Source organism: Mesoplodon densirostris, chromosome 20, assembly GCF_025265405.1.
Source record: "Mesoplodon densirostris isolate mMesDen1 chromosome 20, mMesDen1 primary haplotype, whole genome shotgun sequence".
Lineage (NCBI taxonomy): Eukaryota > Metazoa > Chordata > Mammalia > Artiodactyla > Ziphiidae > Mesoplodon > Mesoplodon densirostris.
The window spans coordinates 17,136,194-17,159,014 of NC_082680.1; the positions used below are offsets into that span (position 1 = coordinate 17,136,194).

General features: G+C 45.0%; 1 protein-coding gene across 1 annotated transcript in view; it reads right to left on the reverse strand.

Annotated features, from left to right (window-relative positions):
- The window catches only part of PDGFRL (platelet derived growth factor receptor like), a 47,301-nt gene extending 25,746 nt beyond the window's left edge, over window positions 1-21,555 (reverse strand). Inside the window, exons 1-2 of the mRNA XM_060085983.1 lie at window positions 21,334-21,555; window positions 12,010-12,307 (exon numbers count right to left, since the gene is read on the reverse strand). Coding sequence (XP_059941966.1) covers window positions 12,010-12,307; window positions 21,334-21,388 — 353 coding nt within the window. The 5' untranslated portion in view covers window positions 21,389-21,555. The remainder of the gene's footprint in view (window positions 1-12,009; window positions 12,308-21,333) is intronic.
- Window positions 21,556-22,821: the final 1,266 nt, after the last annotated feature.

Below are 22,821 nucleotides of genomic sequence, written 5' to 3' on the forward strand. Positions count from 1 at the left end.
AATGTTTCCAGAGAAGATGGAAATGGATGGTGTTGATCGCTCAACCAGAGGTTTGATCATATAGTCCAGAACATTCTTCTATGAATGTTTTTTATGCTATCAACAAAATGAAAGCAAAAATGAAAAAATACATATATATGGTGAAAAAATGTTAGGTCCAAGGATATGTCTGTAGACCCCAGTTTGTGGGAAACAGATACAGGGTGTTTGGAGGGAGATTGGGTCCACCTGAGGCTGGGAAGCGATGCTGTCTTTTCCTAAAGACTGTGAGGACAGAGTAGTAGCCCTCACACTGTGCAGTATAGCCCTCTGTACTTTCTAAGTGTGTCATTTATAAAGGCTTTAAGTCAACGGCTCACAAGTGCCCTTAGATTTCACTCTAAATTCCTCGGTATGGCTGACAAGGTCCTCCCTGGCCAGACTCCTTCCAGCATCCTCTCTCCTTGCTCACCTCCTTTCTTCTACCCTGTTTCCCCAGTGCACACCCTCAGTGCTCCAGGGGCTGTACTCTTTCTCAGCTAGAGGAAGCTCCTTGTGCTGGTCCCTCCTTCTGGAACTTTCTGATATTCCTTTCCTAGCCCTTTCGTTACCTCGTTAACTCTCAGCTCTCACCTATCAGCCTGAGTTTTTTCCTCCTGGATCCTGTACTTCTGCTAGCAAGGCGCTCACACAGCTGCATATTAAAATTGCTTATTTAATAGTCTGTCTTCTCATAGAAGTAAAAGCTCTGTGGGTATAGCGGTTGTATCTATCTTGCTCACTTATCATATCTCCAGCTTCTACCTAGCACAGGACCTTGAACATCATAGATGCAAAAAAAAAAAAAATTGTTGGAGGAGAGGAACAGAATTAATGAAGTGAGGACAGAGGTGGGAGGATGGATGAAAAGCAGGAGAGCAGGAAGGGGTGAGGCAAGAGAGTCAGAAAACAGAGCAAAATGGTAACAACTACTGTCCCCCAAAAACTTTGCTGTTTCTGACCTCAAAAGAGAGTGGAGATCTTTGTGATGGGGATGGACTGACTCAGGAATTAAAATCTGAATCAGTTTCAGCACCTGGAAATACAGAATCTTCAGCACGTTCCTCCAACTCAGATAGACTTAGAGCTGTCAATGCATTTATCCCGGTGTGGGTATATAATTACAAATGCCCACCCCTCTTTATAGTTGTTTGTTGGAAAATTGAATTCTTTATTGTTTAAGATATAACTTGAAACTGTGACTGCGGAGTTGCCTAAAAGGATAAAAGAACTTGTGTGAAAGCACGAAGTGGGCAATTATGTTAACCAAGCTGTCCACATTTGAGATGTTTCTTTTACTGGTGAAAGGAAGACAATTGTAGCGCAGCTCAAAGCTGCCATCTAGTGGACCTTCCAGTGACCTGGGTTTGCCAATCCTAAGGAATCACTGCAGAATAGGAGACCCAGAGGAACACACATCCATCCTCTGGGGTGATCAAAGTCCACCTTTTAGGATGAGGCGTGGTTTATGGTTCTCTGACAGAGTTCTCCTTTCTAAATAGCCCAGTGTAATGTTTTAACATTCTGATATCCAAAAAGGTATCCTAAATCAATGTGAAATTTCAATCACTTTCCATTTGAAGCTATCCCAGCAAGAAATCCATGCACCACTCTGAAAAAGTGTATACTTCTCATTTCCGTTTTGAAGCTTAACTTTGTACATCAGACGTGTTAGTCTAGTATCCAAAGAGCTAAAAAAGGAAGAGAGGGAGGGAGGGAGGAAGAAAAAGAAAAGTAGACGACAAATCTATCTTCTCTGAAGCTACTACTTCATTAAACCAAGAGGGTCCTTTGGTCTACGTGCCTACCACCACCAGACGTGCCTTGGCGCACTTGAGCAGGGCAGCAGTTCAACGTCGGGAACCGAGAGGCTGGGGTTTAGACTCACACTGCCACCCACCACTTTGTTGCTCTGGACCAGCCGTCTATCATCTTTGTCCGTTTCCTCATTTGTTACTAAGAGAGGCTTAAGCATGATAACCGCTAAGGTCCCTTTCGGCTCTAAAGTTCGGAGCTCGTTCCCAGAGTCGCAGGTCTCGCGATCACAGGGGCCTGACTTGACACCCCCTCTACGCTCAGGGTCCGCACACCATTCTCTCACTGAAATACTCGAGGAGGAGTTACAGGGTGCCAGGCCCTGAACTGGCTGCTAGGGAAGCACCAGCAAAAAAACAGACACAGCCTTTGCCAACTTTACAGACTCGCAAGGGACACAAACGTAAATCAAATGGTCAGGGAAATGGTAACTCCACCACTGGTGATAAGGGCTCCAGTGAGGATGTGTAACTGGGGCCTAGTGGCAGGGGCTGAGAGCAAGGAAGGCTCCCCGAGGAAGTGACAGGCCTGGATCTGAAGGCTGGTGAGCAGCTAATCCAGTGTGTGCATTAGAGGCAGAAGGACCCAAATGGGCCAAGGCCCCAGGGAGGAAGGAGTTTGCACAACTGGGGATCAGAAAAAGTCCATGGAGCCTGGAGTGTGGACAACGAGAGTGTGAAGTGAAAGGGGAAGGAAGCAGAGGGAAAAGCAGGGGTCACCTTATGCACCGGCTTGCGGGCCGTGTTAGGAGTTTCATCTTTGTTCTAAGAGCAACAGAATCGCTCTCCTGAAGGGCTTGGAGTAGGAAAGCAACGTGGCCAGATGTGCTTCTGTGAAAGATCTGACTGCTGTGTGTAAGACTGAGGTCAAGTTCAAGACTGGGTACACAAAGGCAAGTTGGGTGATTCTTGCTGTAAGTGAGAGACTTGGGGGTGATGCTGCTGTGGTGGGAAAAAGTGGGGAGATTCCGGAAATAATGAAACAGTAGCATCATTAGGGCACGGAAATTGGTCGGATGTGGAAGTAAAAGGGAAGAGTCCAAGGTGACTCCTAGGCCTCTGGTCAAGGGCAACCGGATGGAAATCATGCTGTTCACGGAACTGAAGGACACAGGAAGATGACCAGGTCTGGAGAAAGATCAGGAGCTCAGTTATAGGTGGTTATGTTTCAAGAAAGGCACAGGAAACATCCAGGCAGGTGAGCAGGCAGTTGGGGACCCAGAGCTCGGAAGAAAACATGTAATCTAATCTATGATAAATGCGGGGATCCAGCAGCACGTGGTGAGAAGAGGCACGGCACCAACCTCGAATGTCTGGAAGAACAGAGCATGCAGAGCCGGTGAAGGAAACCCCAAGGAGGGGCCCGTGACGTGAAAGAAAATGGGCAGAATATGGCATTGAGGAGGCCAAGAGGAGGGCGTTCTCTTCTGCTGGATGGACCTGGTGGGCCAGCCACAGGGGGGTTGAAAGGAGAACTCTGGATTGAGCGACCTTGACTTTGGTGATAAAATGCACGTGGAGTCCTCCACAGGAGTCCGGTGGAGTGGTTGAAGAGTGAACAGCAGAAGAAAGTAGAGACAGTTGTGTAGAGAGAGGCCCCTCCAGCAGGTTTGGCTGGGAAGGTAAGAAGAGAGAGGTGGGCGGCCAGAGGGTACGTGAGGGCCAAGGCGGGCCTTCTCCATCTGGAGACTTAGGGAAAGGAACTCTTCGAGAAGCGGGGTTGAAGACTCAGAACAAGGAGGCAATGACGGAGGTCTTCAGGCTCCTGGAAGGCTTATAAGGATGAGATCCAGGGCACAGATGCAGCTTTGGCCTTCGTCAAGAGGAGAGAGCCTTCCCCCACTATAACTGTAAGTGCAGGGAAGGAGGAAATGTGGTGAGGACATTAAGGCAATTCTAGGGCTCCAATTTCTCAGTGAATTGCGTGAGAACTGCACTAGCTGGAAGTGAGAGATGGAGAAGATCAGAGGTTTAGGAAGAGAGAAAACACGAGCTCACTAGAGAAACAGATTCAGCTTCGCCAGGCATGTACGAGGTGACCACAAACTCACGGCGCCCGTCGGGCCAGCTGTGCAGTTTCCTCCAGCTGTGCTCAGGGTCCACGTGCCGACAAGGGAAGGGAGGTGAACAGGTTTGTCTGGGGTTGGAAGTTTCCAAGTGGGAGTGAAGGAAAAACAGAGGGCAAAATAACTTACTTAGGACGCACTCAGAGTTTAGTAGACATGACAGGTTCTGGATTCTAGGATAAAGAGAGAAGCAAAGACAGAGGGGGCAGGGTGGATAAAGACGGAGAAGGTAGAGGGAGGAAACTGACTAATGACTCCTGAATTCAACATTCAACAAATGCCCTGAGGTAGCCCGGCTGGATCCCAGTGGCCTGGCGTCCTCAATATAAAATATATTCATGCTTTGTCGTTACCTACCCAGGACAGTGCACACATACAGGACACACACATCGGCACTACAGTGCACACATACAGGACACACACATCGGCACTAAGTGTAACAATCTTAATGTTCCAGCATGACTGGAAACTGACCTCTGTCATGCTCACTAAGCCCCTGGGGAAACCAAACACTATTACCTGATTTCTGGTGTACGTCCAGCACTGTTCTAGGTGGTAGGAATCTGATGAACCCATCAGATGTGGAATTTACCTCAACGGGCTTATGCTTTCGTGGGAGAAGAGGAACACAGGCCCAGATTTCAAAGAATTTTGCTCAATTAAATGCAAGTGGGAAAGGGAGGTGCAAACCTTCTTGGATCCTCTATATCAGAAGCCATGTTGGCTGTGCACAATTCCCTGATTTATGTGAGTCCTGGTCAGAATGAACTGTCGCCAAAGGTCACTTGGATTATTGTACTTGAGAAATATGCATTGCCTAGTAACAATTAAGTTCAATCTATTGAACATTTACCATAGGCCAGACAGCATTTACCAAAGATGATACCATTTCCATAGTCCAGACAAGGAAACTGGGTTTGAGGGTAATTATTCATCAAAGACCTACTTTGCAGGTTAGGATTCCAACCTAGCTGTGCCTCAGCCTAACCTCTCTGTTCCATAACATGCTCCCTCTTCTGGTCAGAAGATTACATGTGGACAAACGTGGTAGCATACGAACTTAGTTCCAGAAAGCTACCCAGATTGGTTAACAGGACCAGGCTTTCACAACCCCATCAGCACACTGGAAAGAACTCATTCCATGGGAAAAGAAAACACAGGATGAATACCTCTCTATCCAAAGGCACCACGTTCCGGGAAAGATGTCAAGAACCAATTAGTCGAATCTCTGGTGTCAAAGAAATTGTGATTTTTGTGGTTGTTGTTTGATATAGAGTTATGACTAGATGTTTTTTCACATTTTTCCATAAATTCCTTGGGCCCACATCTGTCTTTACTTTCTTATAAAGCCCTAACTGTGCTTTGAAATGAATTCTATTTAATGCTAAGTCAAAACTGTTTTTTTTGCCTCCAGGATATTTCTCTTCGATTCAGATTCATATTTACTTCGAGTCCTTCAGATATTTTCAAACAGATTTTGGCTAATATAACTTTGAAAATACTCCTAGAAAATATGAAATATTCAAGGGCTAAATCATCTAGGTTTAGGATAGTTTGTGTAAGTCAAAGACTAACTTCAGAATAATTTAAATCAGCTCAATTCTCATTTTAAAAAAAAAGTGTATAAATTTGACTTTGGTAAATTAAGTCATGTAAAAGGATAACAGTAGTAAATCTTGCCAGATTTGTTCCAAGCAATAGCTACACACACATATACACGTACACACGTCAAATATGGAGATGAAAATGGGAAAAACTATCATGTTCTCTCACCTTCCACTCCTTATCCAACCCAATAACCCTTCAGAAAAGAACTATACACTGTCACACCACGTGAAGCCAGAGGGTATCTTCAGAATCAAACGTGAAAGAGGACTTAATACAAGAGTTTAGATAGACAAAGAGATATTTCTTATACGCATATATTATTTATCCTCCAAGGTATGTGTGAGCAAGAAGGGGAAGATTGTTATTCAGTTATTCAGTAGATAAAGCTAAATGTGAAGCATTCAGCTAAGTCCTGGTGAAAAATATAGATTAAAAAAAAAAAAAGGAGTTACAAGTATGTAGAGTGCTCAAAAAAGGATGCACCAGGGGCCATGAGGATGCAAATCTAGGGAGGCCTGACACGAGCTTCCCAGAGAAAGTGACCCTGAGGCTGAAGTCAGCCAGGTGAAGACGGGCCCAGAATGGTCTAGACCATGAAAGCAGCAAGTTTAAAGCCTCCAAGAGCTTGGTGCATTTGACCATGTCACAGGAACCCAGGCCAATGAAAGCAGACACACTAATCTAGACACCAGGGGTGATCAGGGAGAGTCTCAAAGAGTCGCGTGAGGATGTTGAACTTCCTTACCAATGGAGACCCACTGAGTGTTAAGCAGGGGATTGACACAATCAGACCTGCATTTTTTTAAGCGTTGCTGTAGCTTCATTGAGGAGGATGAAGGAGGGCAAGCCTGGGTGTGGTTACTGCAGTACTGGTGGTGATGAGGGGTAACGTGCCTGGGACTGGCATAACAACACCAGTGATGGAAAGAGGACAGGTTTATGGCTCTTAAGAAAGTTGAAGTATTTCAAGTATCTTCTCTGACCACAACGGCATGAAACTAGAAATCAACAACAGGAAAATAAATGAGAAAAAAACGATTACCTGGAGGCTAAACAACATGCTACTAAAAAACCAATGGGTCAACAAGGAAATCAAAAAGGAAATTAAAAAATACCTTGAGACATGGGACTTCCCTGGTGGTCCAGTGATAAAGAATCTGCCTTACAGTGTAGGGGATGCAGGTTCGATCCCTGGTCAGGGAACTAAGATCCCACGTGCCACAACTACTGAGCTCATGTGCCTCAACTAGAGAGCCCACATGCTGCAAACTACAGAGCCCATGCACTCTGGAACCTGCATGCCACAACTACAGAGCCCACATGCCCTGGAGCCTGCTGGCCACAACTAGAGAAGAGAAAAACCTGCATGCCACAACTAGAGAGAAGCCCACGTGCTGCAACGAAAGAGCCCTCAAACCTCAATGAAAGATCTCACTTGCCACAACTAAGACCCAGCACAGCCAAAAATAAATTAAATAAATAATAAAATAAATCTTAAAAAAAATCTATGGATGCAGCAAAAGCAGTTCTTAGAGGGAAGTTCACAGTGATACAGGCCTTCAAAAAACAAGAAAAATCTCAAATAAACAACCTAACCTACCACTTAAAAGAGTTAGAAAAAGAACAAAAAAAGCCTAAAGTCAGCAGAAGGAAAGAAATAATAAAGAGCAGGGAGGAAATAAAATAGAGATTAAAAAAACAATAGAAAAAAATCAAAAACAAGAGCTGGTTTTTTGAAAGGATAATAAACAAAATTGACAAACCTCTGGCCAGGCTCACCAAGAAGAAAAGAGAGAGAACCCAAATAAACAAAATCAGAAGTGAAAAAGGAGAAATCTCAACTGATACTGCAGAAATACAAAAAACCTTAAGAGAATACTACGAACAATTATATGCCAACAAATTTGACAACCTAGAAGAAATGGACAACTTCCTAGAAATATACAGCCCACCAAAATTTAATCAAGAAGAAACAGATAATTTGAACAAAGCAATCACTGTAAGTGAAATGGAATGTGTAATAATAATAATAAAAAAACTCCCTACATACAAAAGTCCAGGACTAGATGGCTTCACAGGTGAATTCTACAAAAAATACAAAAAAAATACAAATAACTTATCCCAATTCTTCTCAAACTCTTCCAAAAGACTGAAGAGGATGGAACACTCCCAGAGACATTTTATGAAGCCATCATCACCTTGATACCAAAACCAGATAAAGATACCACCAAAAAAGAAAATTACAGGTCCATATCTTTGATGAATATAGATGCAAAAATTCTCAACAAAATATTAGCAAATCAAATCCAACAACACATAGAAAAGATCATACATCACAACCAAGTGGGGTTCATCCCAAGTTCACAAGGATGGTTCAACATACACAATCAATTGATGTAATACACCATATTAACAAAAGAAAAGTCAAAAACCACATGATCGTCTCAATAGATGAAGAAAAACCATTTGACAAAATTCAACATCTATTCTTTTTTTTGTTTTTTTTTTTTGTGTGGTATGCAGGCCTCTCACTGTTGTGGCCTCTCCTATTGTGGAGCACAGGCTCCGGACGTGCAGGCTCAGCAGCCATGGCTCATGGGCCGAGCCACTCTGCGGCATGTGGGATCTTCCCGGACCGGGGCACGAACCCGTGTCCCCTACATCGGCAGGTGGACTCTCAACCACTGTGCCACCAGGGAAGCCCCAACATCTATTCTTAATAAAAAAAAAAATCTCTCACCAAAGTGGGTATAGAGGGAAGATACCTCAACATAATAAAAGCCATTTATGACAAACCCACAGCCAATATAATACTCAATAGTGAAAAGCTGCAAGCCTTCCTGCTAAAATCTGGAACAAGACAAGGATGTCCACTCTCACCACTTCTATTCAACACAGCAATCAGACAAGAAAAAGAAATAAAAGCTATCCAAATTGCAAGGGAAGAGGTAAAACTGTCACCATATGCAGATGACATGATACTATACACAGAAAACCCTAAGGACTCCACACAGAAACTGCTAGACCTAATAAATGAATTCAGCAAAGTATCAGGATACAAGATTAACATTCGGAAACTGGTTGCATTTCTTTACACTAACTATGAAATATCAGAAAGGGAATGTAAAAAAACAATACCTTTTAAAATCACACACACAAAAAAATAAAATACCTAGGAATAAACCTGACCAAGGAGGAGAAAGACTTATACACTGAGAACTATAAGACATTAATAAAGGAAATTAAAGAGGATTCAAAGAAATGGAAAGATATCCCATTCTCTTGGATTGGAAGAATTGATATTGTTAAAATAGCAATACTACCCAAAGCAATCTACAGATTTAATGTGATCCCCATCAAATTATCCATGCATTTTTCACAGAACTAGAATAATCCAAACATTTATATGGAACCATAAGAGATCCAGAATTGACAAAACAATCCTAAGGGAAAAAACAAAGCAGGAGGCATAAGTCTCCCAGACTTCAGACAATACTACAAAGCTACAGTAATCAAAACAGTGTAGGGCCTCCCTGGTGGCGCAGTGGTTGAGAGTCCGCCTGCCGATGCAGGGGATACGGGTTCGTGCCCCGGTCTGGGAGGATCCCATATGCCGCGGAGCAGCTGGGCCCGTGAGCCATGGCCGCTGGGCCTGCGCATCCGGAGCCTGCGCATCCGGAGCCTGTGCTCCACAACGGGAGAGGCCACAACAGTGAGAGGCCCGCATACCACAAAAAAAAAAAAAAAAAAAAACAGTGTAGTATTGGTACAAAAACAGACATAGAGATCAATGGAAAAGAACAGACAGCCCAGAAAAAAACCCACACACATATGGTTAGTTAATCTTCAGCAAAGGAGGCAAGAGTATAAAATGGGAAAAAGATAGTCTCTTCAGCAAGTGGTGCTGGGAAAGTTGGACAGCTGCATGTATATCAATTAAGTTAGTACACACCTTCACGCCATTCAGAAAAATAAACTCAAAATGGCATAAACACTTAAACATAAGATGACACCATAAAACTCCTAGAAGAGAGCATAGGCAAAACATTCTCTGATATAAATTGTACAAATGTTCTCTTAGGTCAGACTCCCAAGGTAACAGAAATAAAAAGAAAAATAAACAAATGGGACCTAATCAAACTTATAAGCTTTTGCACAGCAAAGGAAATCATAAAAAAAAAAAAGAAAAGCCAACCTATGGAATGGGAGAAAATCTTTGCAAATTATGTGACTGACAAGGGCTTAATCTCCAGAATATACAAGCAGGTCACACAACTCAACAGCAAAAAAACCAAACAACCCAATTGAAAAATGGGCAGAAGACAGTAGACATTTCTCCAAAGAAGACATACAGAGGGCCAGTAGGCACATGAAAAGATGCTCAACATCACCAATTGTCAGGGAAATGCAAATCAAAACTACAATGGGCATGAACTTATATATACTACCAAATGTAAACTAGATAGCTAGTGGGAAGCAGACACATAGCACAGGGAGATCAGCTCAGTGCTTTGTGACCACCTAGAGGGGTGGGATAGGGAGGGTGGGAGGGAGACGCAACAGGGAGGAGATATGGGGAGATGTGTATATGTACAGCTGATTCACTTTGTTATACAGCAGAAACTAACAACACCATTGTAAAGCAATTATACTCCAATAAACATGTTAAAAAAAAAACTACAATGGGGTATCACCTCACACCGGTCAGAGTGGCATTAATTTAAAAGTCTACAAATGACAAACGGTGGAGGATGCGTGGAGAAAAGGGACCCTCCTACACTGTTGGTGGGAATGTTAGTGCAGCCACTATGGAGGTTCCTCAGAAAACTAAAAATAGAATTACCATATGATCCAGCAATCCCACTCCAGGGCATGTACCTGGACAAAACTACAATTCAAAAAGATACATGCACCCCTATGTTTTTAGCAGCACTATTCACAATAGTCAAAACATGGAAACAACCTAAATGCTCATCGACAGATGACTGGATAAAGAAGATGTGGTACATACATACAATGGAATACTACTCAGCCATAAAAAAATGAAATAATGCCATTTGCAGCAACATGGATGCAACTAGAGATCATCATACTAAGTGAAAAGTCAGAAAGAGAAAGACAAATACCATATGATATTACTTATATGTGGAATCTAAACTATGGCACAAATGAACCTACCTACAAAACAAACAGACTCACAGACATAGAGATCAGACTTAGGGTTGCCAACAGGGATGGGGGAGAGAGAGGGATGGACTGGTAGTTTGGGGTTGGTAGGTGCAAACTATTATGTTTAGAATGGATAAACAACAAGGTCCTACTGTAGAGCACAGGAAACTATATCCAATCTCTTGGGATAAACCATAATGGAAAAGAATTTTTAAAAAGAATGTCTCTATGTGTATAACTGAGTCAATTTGCTGTACAGCAGAGACAGGCACAACATTGTACATCAACTCTTACTTCAATAAAAATGGAAGGAAGGAAGGGAAATTGAAGTGACTGAACTTGGTGACTGATTGGATGTGGGGAGTGAAGGAGAGAGGAAGAAGGCAAGGATGCTCCCCGGTTTTCAGGCTGAGCAGCTGAGTGGATGGTGGTGTCCTTGAGGGAGATGAAGATCCAAGGAGGTGGAGTGTGTGTGGAAATATGAACCTCTTTTGAACATGCAGCATTTGGGATGGATGCCTGAGATCCACATTCTTTCTTCTCCCCATTCCAATCATCCCAAACAGACGATCTCCTCTGTTGCTCTATCCTGAATCATAGGAAGAATATCCTGACCTTTCATATGAAGAAAGGTCTAGAAAGAAACTTAGGAAGCACATAGACCAATCCCCTTCATTCTTTGCCAGAGGAAACTGAGGGAGGGAGGGAGTTTAGGGGGCTTCCCCAAAGATACGCAGGAAAACACCCCCTAACGCCATAGGCCCTTTCTGGCACCCTCTAAAACATGCTCTGCATTCTTGCCTTTCACAGTTTTCATAATCACCATCTTAACCACTTTTCCTGAAGGTACTCATTCAAACATGAGAAATCTTTAGCCTCCTTACCAACAGATGCCTCTGAATATAAAAGCCATATACTTGGAAAAGTAAAAATAAATCAGAAGTTGAAAAGGTCAAAAGCAATTCACCTCTGGTCAAGTTGCTCATAGGAATCTCCCATTAGTCAGTTTTCATTACAATTACTTAAAAAATGACAAAGCATTGAGTCCATTATTTTTTACAGTATGAATTCTTAAATCTCTACCTCTATACATCACAGTTTTAATTATCTGTCATACAGCTCCCTTTAACAGTTCACTGTTTAAACAATGTTGGTAGGATTTGCGATAATTTTTTTTTAACTGGGTGAAGCAATAAAACCAATGGCTTCTGCTCAATGAGCTTCCATTTTTATAATCTGCTAAAGTAAAATGGTAGATGTCAGACACAATGTGATATTAAGCAAGGGTATGAAACCAAATCCTTGACCCAACACAAGTAAAAGAAAAGGCTTACCTGAGGCGGGTGTCCTTAAAGGTGTCAAGGTAGGCAGGATAGCTCCATCTGATTTTATTCCCTTTACATCGAAGCTCTAGAGTTTGCCCTGCCATCAGACTCAGGGTTGCAGCGGGTTTCTGAAAGCGACCTTTATTTATCATTTGCATCATTATAGACTTTGTCTTTGGTGTTGAATCAGCGGAGTCCCTGTCCTTTATTTTAGGAATTTTGGGTTTCACCTTTTTGTTGGTAGGCTTGATTCTGTTCTCTCCGGGCTCCTTTGGATGCTTGTTCTTGGGAGGATGTTGACCAGTAACTGGTACAAACATGAGGAGAGAACAACAGACTTTGGTGGTTAACATACCCAGAGTCTTCAACCCCTGAAACAGATCGTTTTTCATATCCCTCTCCTCCTGTGTCAAAGTTATTTTCAGGAATAATCATTATTTTCTTGGTTCATTCTTTAGCTTTAAACCAATTAGTAACTGAAAGGGAATCAATTTCAGCTTCCAAGATTTTGTTCAAACTCAGCAAAATATTGCACGTATGAACTGACATTCACACTTCCCAAACAAAACAACTTTTTCTTGTGGTTCACACTCAGTCTCACCAGCTCTAAGGTGGTACCCAGAATGGTGGACCTGAAGCCTCTCAAGGTCTGTTTCTGGTCCTTGCCATCTCAGTGCTGCCGTTGTTTATTTTGAACCAATTGTTTAAACCCAGGAATATGTAGTCTCCAGGGAGTGGAGACACAGACTACACTGCAAGCACACTCAGAAGATTTCAAACCATCACAAACTTTCTCCCAAATGAGTACGTACTGTGGCGCCTATGTGTGTCAGGGTGGACAACATCCATGGCTTAGTAAGAAGTAAGTACTAACCCTGTGTTCATTTAAAGCATACATACACATTATTAAAACTCAGGGGTAACTTTAGCAAAGGTTTAGAATTTAGCCAACAAAATACATTGGGGGGAGGAGTATTTTATCACCAACATCGTTGAGAATTGCTGGCAAATGGTGGTAAGAACTGATGACCTTTAAGTCCATTTTCTTACTGCTGTTTTTCCCTTCTCTACAGACAATGCTGCCCTGCCCTTGGAATACCTCTGGCTTCCAGAAATCTCAGCTGTCCACCCAGCCCGCATGGCCATATGCTGTGTCCACCCAGCAAAGAGGAGGAGACTTGGCAATTCATTTGCTCCACTGTCTGCATCAGCTCCAAAGTGACCTTGCTATAAGCCCACAGAATTATAAAACGTCCAAACTTACAAGATCCTGAGAGATCATTTAAGGTCCTCATGTTATACCTTTTAGAAAATAATAAAGGAGGCCTTAAAAGTTAAACTGCACAAAGCTGGCTAGTGACAGGATGTGAAAGTAAAACTCAGGTCTCCTCACCCCCATTTCACTACATGAGGATCAACAGCCTGTAGATATTTTGAATAGATAACTACACAAATCTTGACCAGTTGAGGGAATTACAGGGCATTTGTATAAAATGGGGAAATGTGATAAATCAGGAGAAAAAATTTTTCCCTCTTTGATGTTCGTATTTATTTATCTAATGTTACCTTGGTGTATAAAGGGCTCGGGTGGTCAAGAGTACAGAGACACTGAAATTGGGATCAAATGACAGAAAAAAGCAAGTGTTGCAAGCTCTCACACCAGCAGACCAGGCTGGTGACAAATTGAGGTGAGCCAGGTGGGCCTGGAGAGGCCACGCCCTCCCAAAGGGACAGCTGCCTGGAGGGAGCGAGTGTCCAGGGTTACAGGATCTGATTTCTCACAGGGTGGCAGAAATGCAGGTTTCCTGATCTATAAATGTTAGAAACTTGATTTTTTAGAAACTTCAGGTCTGACTCTCTGAGGTGAGGAGGCAGGCGGTGGTTTTCCTACGAGGGCTGGGGATGACCAGGAGGGGACAGGAGAGGGGCTACCAGGACCGCTCTGTCTTGATCTGGGCTGTTCACATGGTGTGTGTGCAGTTGGTGAGCATTTCATGGAGCCACCGTCTGATGATTTGTACCCAAAACTCAGCTGACGTGGACTCAACTGTGTAATGATGAACTTGGCTTCTTCTGAGTGTTGCCCTTTGAAACAGGAGCCATTTGGCCTCCACTCTTGGTTCAGCCCTGCCCAGACTCTGGAACCAACCCCATTGTGAGCTCAGTATCAACAGCAAGTCCTTGGCACGCGGCCTTCCTTTGGGTGTGGCTGCGTCGCGCCTGAGCCCCGCGAGCCTTTCCATGACTCCAGGTCCATCTGTGACCTTTCCTTTCCCTGGGTCTGAGTCTCTTCTTATCTCCCATCCTTCCTCTACTCTGGTTCCTCTGGGTCATGGGCCCTGCTGAGCTTTCTCAGTCCTTCCAGGGAGCAGGACTGTGCCCTTGAGCCCTAGTCTCCAAGGCGAGTCCCAATACCTGCCGTTTGTCAAGACTTCCCCAGACCCTGCACATTTGGTTTATTTATGCCCGGGGTCCTAATGACAGATGGGGGTGGGCGGGGTGCCCATGCACACATTTCCGCAACCTCCCAGAAGGAAAAGCACTGCAATCGTTGGGAACATATTAGACCCACAGAAGTATTCTAATCCAGCAACACCAATTGTGAAGCATAAGCCTCACTGTTACAATAGGTAAAAGTCACTGTCTTTTTCTTAAGGCAGAAATTAAAAGCCTACCATGATGCTGTCTGAGTCACCTGTGCCCTGCAAGCATTTTGGTCAAACTATGCCTGTGAGAGTCATGGACCTCTGGACTGATGTCTAAATGTGGTGTTTTTTCTTCATCATGAACAGGAATTCAAGCTATTGGAAATGACCTCAACTGCCTGTAAATCCTAGGGAATTTAGGCAGCCCATGCAGTCTACCTGATCCTAAGCTCTCAGAACCCATGTGCTGATGCTACCCAGCAATATTCGATTAACTAGTTATGGATATTACGCCTTCAAATAGGTGTTCTCATCCCTGAAAAATCATTTGACCTTTTGACCAAATAGGCCCATCAGTCGGTCCAGCTGCTTGACCGTGGAACTGGTCCATGGTTTGACAGTGACAACACACAGTCCAAAGAGCCGGACCAGTGGTCCCACGGACAAGTCCTAGGACCGAGCGACTCCCAAATCCCATGTCTATCTTTGTCAAAGAATGACTCTTCAGGCTAACTAAGTAAATTAGTTATTTTCCAAAGGCCTAAAAAAGTATAAGAATTTACAGTGTAGATATACAAAAGTGAAAGTCCATTACCATTGCATTTTTGAGATTATGGCACCGTATATTTTAGAGAAATAAATGACAAAATTCACACACCATTAAATGTCATTACAGACTTTAGGTCCTGAGGTCATTGTTGACTTACTGTGTGACCTTGGGAAGTTACCCTCCCTCTTACTTTCCTCATCTGTAGATTGAGAATTATATGGTAATAATGACGATCTCATGGATTGCTGTGGGGATTAAACGAGTTAATATGTTTAAGACACTGAGACCAGTGTCTGACCCACAGTAAGTAAGCGTGAGCGAGGTGCTGCTTGTTTTGTGGTTGTCTCGTAATGTCTCAGGGTGATCTCCATGATAAACTTGTGATGGAGGTAAAGCAGCTCATTATTTTTCCTAATTTACAGGTGAAAAGTTGAGACCACAGATGCCAAGTAGCTCACCCAAGGTTACTAAGGCGGCAGTGAAAAACCAGATCTAGAGTCTCTTCTGGTTCGTCTTGTTGCTTTCAATTCACTCAAGATCAGCATTTTCACTTTATCTGCATGAATCTCAGGCACAGCACCATTATCTAAGTGGTTTCTTTGTTTGGTAGGTCACAGGCTTTGACAAGGAGTTCCAAGTCAAACAGAACTTGATGCCCGGAATGAGGGCACAACCTTCCTGGAAGGGCTGGAGATGCTTTTCCAAGGCATACATTACAATCCCCAAGTGAAGAGATGCGGGTCAAAAAAACATCTCCAAAATGAATGGGTAAATGCTGCACAACCAGAAGTATCTAGGGCAAAGGGCTGTAATTCTTCAGCATCAGCTGAGGATTGATTGTAATCAAAGCTTATTCAATAAAGCTGACCTGACTATTAACCTCTCTAATTCTATCAGACTGTGTGGGAGGAGAAAATAAATTCATTAGAAGAATCACTGACAGCTGCTTAGATGCGGATTCCCTGGAAACACAGGCATTCACATCAAAGACCTGAAGCTGTTCGCTTTTTTCTCTCCATGGGCAGTTAAGGGGAAAGATCTGACCTGAGAGCAGCATCTAAATATCCGCACTATAAATGTGCTGGGTAGCTCAGGGCTTCCCCTAAGCAGTTGTATAGACTGGGACACCTGACTCTCGTTTTTCCGTTCCTCATGAAACACCCCATAGGAACACATATACTTTTCCAAGAACAAATATGAGAAGTTGAGAAAGCAGACAGTAGGGAGGTAAAAACGTAGCAGGATGAGAGCCTCTTTTCCCTACCCCCGCTGGAACCCCACTCCAAAATACCCTCAATATCATTGCTTAAAGTATCATTTTCTTATGAGAGCAACTTCTAAGATTAGATACTTCTATTTCAGGATAAAGACCTTAGATTGATACTTTTTTTTTTAAGCATCCATCAGAACACAGCTCATCACACTTTTTTTTTTGAGATGTAATTGACAGCTCAACTAACATATTAGTTTCAGGTGAACAACATAACGATCCCATATAGCTCAACTAACATATTAGTTTCAGGTGAACAACATAACGATCCCATATTTATATATACTGCAAAATGACCACTCTCTTGAAACACTTTATTCGCTTGGCTTCCAGGACATGGCACTGTCTTGGCTCTCAGTCCGTTTGGCAGCCTTCCTCATCTTCCTTTCCTGCCTGAGTCCAAAGGGCTGAATCCTTGCAACTCCTCAGTCTCTAAGTGGCCTCACCAGTCCCCTTGGCACTAACAGTATTTATATGCTGAGAGCTGCCTTGTTCCTGTCCTCACTTTGCCTCTAAATCCAGATCTGAATATTCTGTCGCTTACTCAGCACTGCCACTTGGAAGGCTAGTGGGCATCTCAAACTGGACGTGTCCACACTGAACTCTAGATGCCCTTTCAAATCAGCTCCTTCCCCGGTGTCCCTTTATCAGCAAATGGCAACTCTATTCACCCAGTTGCTCAGAACATAAACCTCTGAGTCGCACAGGATTCTCTTCTTTCTTTCCAAAGCCACGTCCAATCCAGCAGCAAACCCTCTTGGCTTCGCCCTCAAAATAGATCCCGAACCCAGGCTCTACCCCCTACACCCACTGCAACCACAATCCTCCCCTAGACTATGGAAAGAGCCCCCTATGCAGGCTCCTGGCTTCTACCTAAGCACGCCTACCTTTGAAAATATAAGTTCGACCATGGGCACTTCTCCGCTGCAGACCCTCCAGTGACTTTCATCTAATTTAGAATAAAGCCTAAGTCTTCCCACACCCGACAGGGCATTGCCAACTCCCGTCTCAGTTCTCACGCTCCCTCAGCCACAGTGACCACCAGGACACCTTGAGGCTCATGCCCTTGGCTTCGTGGCTCTTCTTTCAGACAAGCAGCACCTGCTTCCTCCCTCTCAGCTGGCCTCTGACCCTCCTATCCAAACCCCACGCACACTGCCCTCGGCAGCCCTCTCCATGCTCTTATCCTATCTTACAGGTTCAGCTGTGATCTCCAAAAAGATACATTGAAGTCCTAGCCCCTGCAACTGCTGAATGTAACCTTATCTGGAAATAGGATCTTTGTAGACATAATCAAGTTCAGATGAGGTCATTAGGTATGGATACCAAGGGGGAAAGGGGGGGTGGGATGAAGTGGGAGATTGGGATTGACATATATACACTATTGATACTATGTATAAAATAGATAACTAACGAGAACCTACTGTATAGCACAGGGAACTCTACTCAATGTTCTGTGGTGACCTAAACGGGAAGAAAATCCAAAAAAGGGGGGATATATGTCCATGTATAGCTGATTCACTCTGCTGTGCAGTAGAAACACTGTACTCCAATAAAAATTTTTAAAAAAAGATGAGGTCATTAGGATGGGCTCTAATCCAATAAGCCGGTGTCCTTATACAGAGACCCACACACAGAGGAAAATGCCAGATGAAGACACACACAGAGGAAGAAGATGGCCAAGTGACAACAGAGGCAGAGATTGGGGAGATACAGCTGTAAGCCAAGGAACACTGAGAATCGCCGGCCGCCAGCCAAAGCTAGAAAGAGGCAAGGAAGGATTCGGCCCAGGGTCTCAGCAGCAGCATAGCCCTGCTGGCACCTTGATTTGACTTCTATCCGCCAGAACCGTGTGAGAACTAAAACTTGTAGTATCTTAGTTTGTGCTTGGTTACAGCAGGTCTAGGAAACTAATGCATCCTGATTATTGATTTTTCACGCCGCTTATCAGTTCCTGAAATGTTATCTTTACTTGTTTGTTACCTGTCCTCTCCATTAGACTACGAGCACCGCAAGGGCAGGGCTTTACAACCTTGTACGGGGGCGGCCATCAATCCTCAGAACTTCTCTCACTGCTCTGGCTGGCACACTGCCCGGTCTCTCTGTTGCCCCTAAACTTTCCTCTTTTTCAGCTCTAAGAATCAGAGATGATTTTGTGTGTCAAACACACAGACCAAGATCCTAAATGCTTCAAAACATTCATTATTTGCACTTGTGAACAATGAGAGTTTTTACAATTTTTTCATTATAAGGTTTTCTGAACTAATTTTTATCCTTTTTCCAAGGAATAAATTGAGTCACAATAATGATACCGAGTCCTGGTTAGGACTCATTTTCAGTGTCACTCCCCTTACCTTCTTAGAGATCAGGCTGTTTTGCCCTCACATCATAATGAATCTCTTTAGTTTCCCCAGAAAGGGAACCTTCACAGGACGGAAAATAAGCCCACGTTAGACTGAAGATCAAATTAGTATTGATCAAGGGTCTGGCGTGAGATTGACAAAACAGCAGTAACAAATCAATATTTATACTTCGTCATTTGCTCCCAACACTGGGTAAAAATATGTAGATAACAAAAGCTGGTAAGGACCTGTGATGTTGTACTCTTTTATGTAAAAATAGCAGCACCGTATCAACAAACACAGTGGCATGTATTCCATACAAATGCTGAAAATCAGGTGCCGTGAGCCACGTCTGGCTCTAAGTGGCATCTTGGGCCTTTTATTAACTGTTTTCATGCCTCACTTTCATGCCACAAGAGTGGCATGCCCTTCCAACTCCCACTCTTCACGAGAAGAAATAACATTCCTTCTAAAAATTTAAAGCATTTTAGAATGAAGCCAGGCAAACTTTGCTGGGTTAGAGCAGATGTACACCCAGCATATGCTTACAGGGAATTCTTTTACTATTAGAAAGCCTCTCCTAGGAGTGAGCAGAAAGAGTGAAAGGCAGTGGGAGAAGTTGAGTCATGGGCCTGTGTCTGGTGTTTGTGCTTTGGGATGACCAGGAATGCACCATATTCCGACTTGTTAATCAGGGGCTGGCACTGGAAGGGCACCCCACCTAAGTCACTCTCAGTTCCTGGTCCCAGTCAGCCACGTGATAACTCAAACCCGAGAAAACATTCTTAATAGGTTTAGAAAAACTTATACACTTTACTGAAGCAGATTTACTTTTCTAATTATGTGTTCAATATTTTATTCACAAATAGTTTATACTCTATATTTTACTTTTTACTTTTAAAAATAAAGCCATAGTGCTATTATCACATCTAAAATTTATCAATTATTTCTTATAAAATATTCAGTCTGTGTTCAACTTTCTCTGATTGTCTCATAAATCTATACTGTTTGTATAAATTACATTTGACAAACAGATGCTAATTGATTCAGGCAGCTGTTTGTAATCATGGTCTGGGCACACATTAGCTGGGAGAGATTCAGGAGGCAGAGGCTGAGGCTGCCTCCTGAGCCCCTGCGGCAGGCATCTTGGGTGAACTGTGTAACCAAGAGAATGGGCCACTTGAAATTATTTTGTCTGACCCTCTCTTGCTCTATTCAAAAAGTGATACCAAATACTACATTTCTATCACTTCAGCGATCACATACGAGAACCTGCCAGGAGCAATTTAATATTGTATTTTACACCGTGAACTCACGTCAACTGCTCTCTAGGCAAAGAGGACCTGTTCCTCCCCGCCCCTCCCCAGGATAAGCACTGCCTACACTTTACCCAGTAAGGCTCTAGGCTTAAGGAGCCTCACATTCAACTTCAAGTCCCACAACCATTTTGGACTTTGCAAACCAGAATGTGGTCTTTTTCTGGCCAAAGCTTCTAGTTTCATGGGAAAGAAAGGAACTGGTCAGGACTGAGTAGTGGATAAAAGATGTGAGCCAGGGTGAGCTGGCCCCAGCGGGAGGTTGCATAACAGCAAAAGCTACTTTTCAACCAAAACCAGCAAAAATAGTGACTGCAGAGCAGAATTCCAAGGGAGATTTCAGGATACCAGGATGTAACAGATACAAAATATACTGCACGAATAACACCAATCGAAAAATAATGGAGCCAACCAATTAAATGCCAACAGAAATATAGATAATAGACGTAGAAATACACACACACACACAATAAAGTCTGGCCCTGTGGTTGTGAGTCTACACGACAGGGTGGGCCCAGGACAGGCACACATTCAAAAAAGTTCAGCGGCACAAGGGCCCCCATATGGTTCACATAAAACCATGTCCTTCATCTTCTCCCTTCCAATAAGATAAGAAGTGTAACAGTTGTGGGTTTTTGAGTCGTTTGGAGGTCTGATACCCAGAAATATCTGGTCTAAGACTTAGGCACATCTCGCAGGATTCAAGCCCACGCTGGTTTATGAAAGGAATCTAGGACTGCAGGTGGGGGAGGAGGACTCTTCGAATTTTGCAAAAGGCTCAGTTTAGGTGGCACCCGCCCTCACGAGCAGAGACCCGGGGCGAACGCCGCGCGGAGGTGGAAACGATCCGCCGCTCCCAGACAGACACGTTGACACTGGGGGCTGGACCAGGGGCTGCCTGGGGTTGTTCCGTTTGCCAGCTGCCGAGAGCTTTCCAGGAGCGCAGGAGCGCTTCTGGTGGGGATCCTAAGGGTCAGAGCAGCTGCCACCGTCCCAGGGGCTCCGAGGGGAGGTGGAGAGAGGGAGGCAAGGAGACCCTCCTGGGGGGGCAGGTGCACGGAATAGGGAGAGGCTCCAGGGCTGGGCCTCAGAAGGTCTAAAGTTAGAAGAAGACCTGGAGGACGACGAGGGCTGGTGGGCGGGGGGTGGGGGGCAGTCCGGGATCAAGTCAGGACACAAGCCGGGTAGTCCCCCACGCAGAGTAACTCACCGTCCTCCAGCGCTTCGTGCGCCAGCAGAAGACCCAGCAGCAGCCAGACCTTCATCTTCAGGGCGAGGGGTGGGGCAGAGGTGCGGGGGACGGCAGGTCCGAGGCGCGCGGAAAGCGCAGGGCGAGGGCAGGGGCGCCAGGGGAGGCGGCGGGCGAGGGGCGGGCGCCTGGGACGCCGCAGCTGGAGGATTCGGTTTCATGAGGAGGAACAGATTTGGGGGGAAAGTTTAGGGATTTTTTTTCTTTCTTTCTTTTTTTAAATTCTCTGTGTAATGTAACCTCTCCTGCCCCCTGGCGGAGCCGTGAAGCGCTGCGCTTTTTCCCGGTGGCGAGGGCGAGGGCTGAGGGTGAAATGTCAATTACAGCAGCCACTCATCGAGTTCCCCCAACGCTCGGCGTTTCACGAAATTTACCAACTTCAAGCAGGCCCCGCGCAATCCTGCGGGTACTGAGGGGGTCACATTTAACCGTAGCTGTCCAAAATGTCACCAGCGCTCTCCCCACCAGCTCAAGTGCAGCCATAATGCTCTGTAAAAAGCGCCCCCTAAGTATTTCTCTGCATTCCCAGCAGGTCTCTCACTGGCTCTCACTAACAAGACCACTGCCCTCGGTTATCCCGGCTCTGCACCCAGCCCTGTACCTGCTGGACACGGCGTCTATCTTGCAGCTGAGACGTGAGAGCCCTGGGGCTTCAGTGGGGACGTTGCTCTGCCTTCAGAGGGGCCCACGGCAGGCCAGCTCCTTCCCCGGTGCCTGGCGGAGGTTTTGGAGAAATGTCTCCTTCCTCTTTTATTCCGAAGTCCCATTGCCCTACATACGACTCAATTTAAGCGTTCAGGAGGGACTGTGCCACAAAACAGATCCAAGCAAGAGCCTCAGGGGCCCCTCCGGAGGCCGAGAAATTGACACCTTGGCGTTCCCTCTTGTGCTGGGGCCTGGGGTTCCGTCTCCACCTCCTGTCCCTCACTCCACACGCCCCCACGTGCTGCGGGCTCTCCCTGCCGACTCTGCGTCAAGGCCGCCGCACTTTGCCATCCTCCCTCCCTCCCCGCCCCGGCTCACGATGTTACCGTCTGTCATCAGCAAGGGGCCACAGCCTCCTGGTGGGTCTCCCTGCCCCTCCTTCTTGCACCTCAATCCATTCTTTCTCCAGCTATTAGACTGATCTTCAAATGCAACTCCCAAAAAACTCTGACCCGACTAAAAACCCTTCAAAGGCTCTCCAGCAAGGCTCCTGCTACAGAGTTCTCGGGCCCCGGGGCTGGGGGGTGGAGGCATCTACAGCTCCGCCGCCTGCTCCCCGGTCCTGCCCGTCACGCCAACAGCACGCTCCCAGCGCCCCCGGCCCAGCGCCCGCGGGGCTCCACGGCTCCCGCTGCCCCCTCTGCCGCCGAGTCCCCTTCCTCCTTCCACCACCTGCCTGCCCTCTCGCCACCCCCAACCCCTGGCCGAGCTCATCCTACAAGGCTCAGCTCAGACCTCACCTGC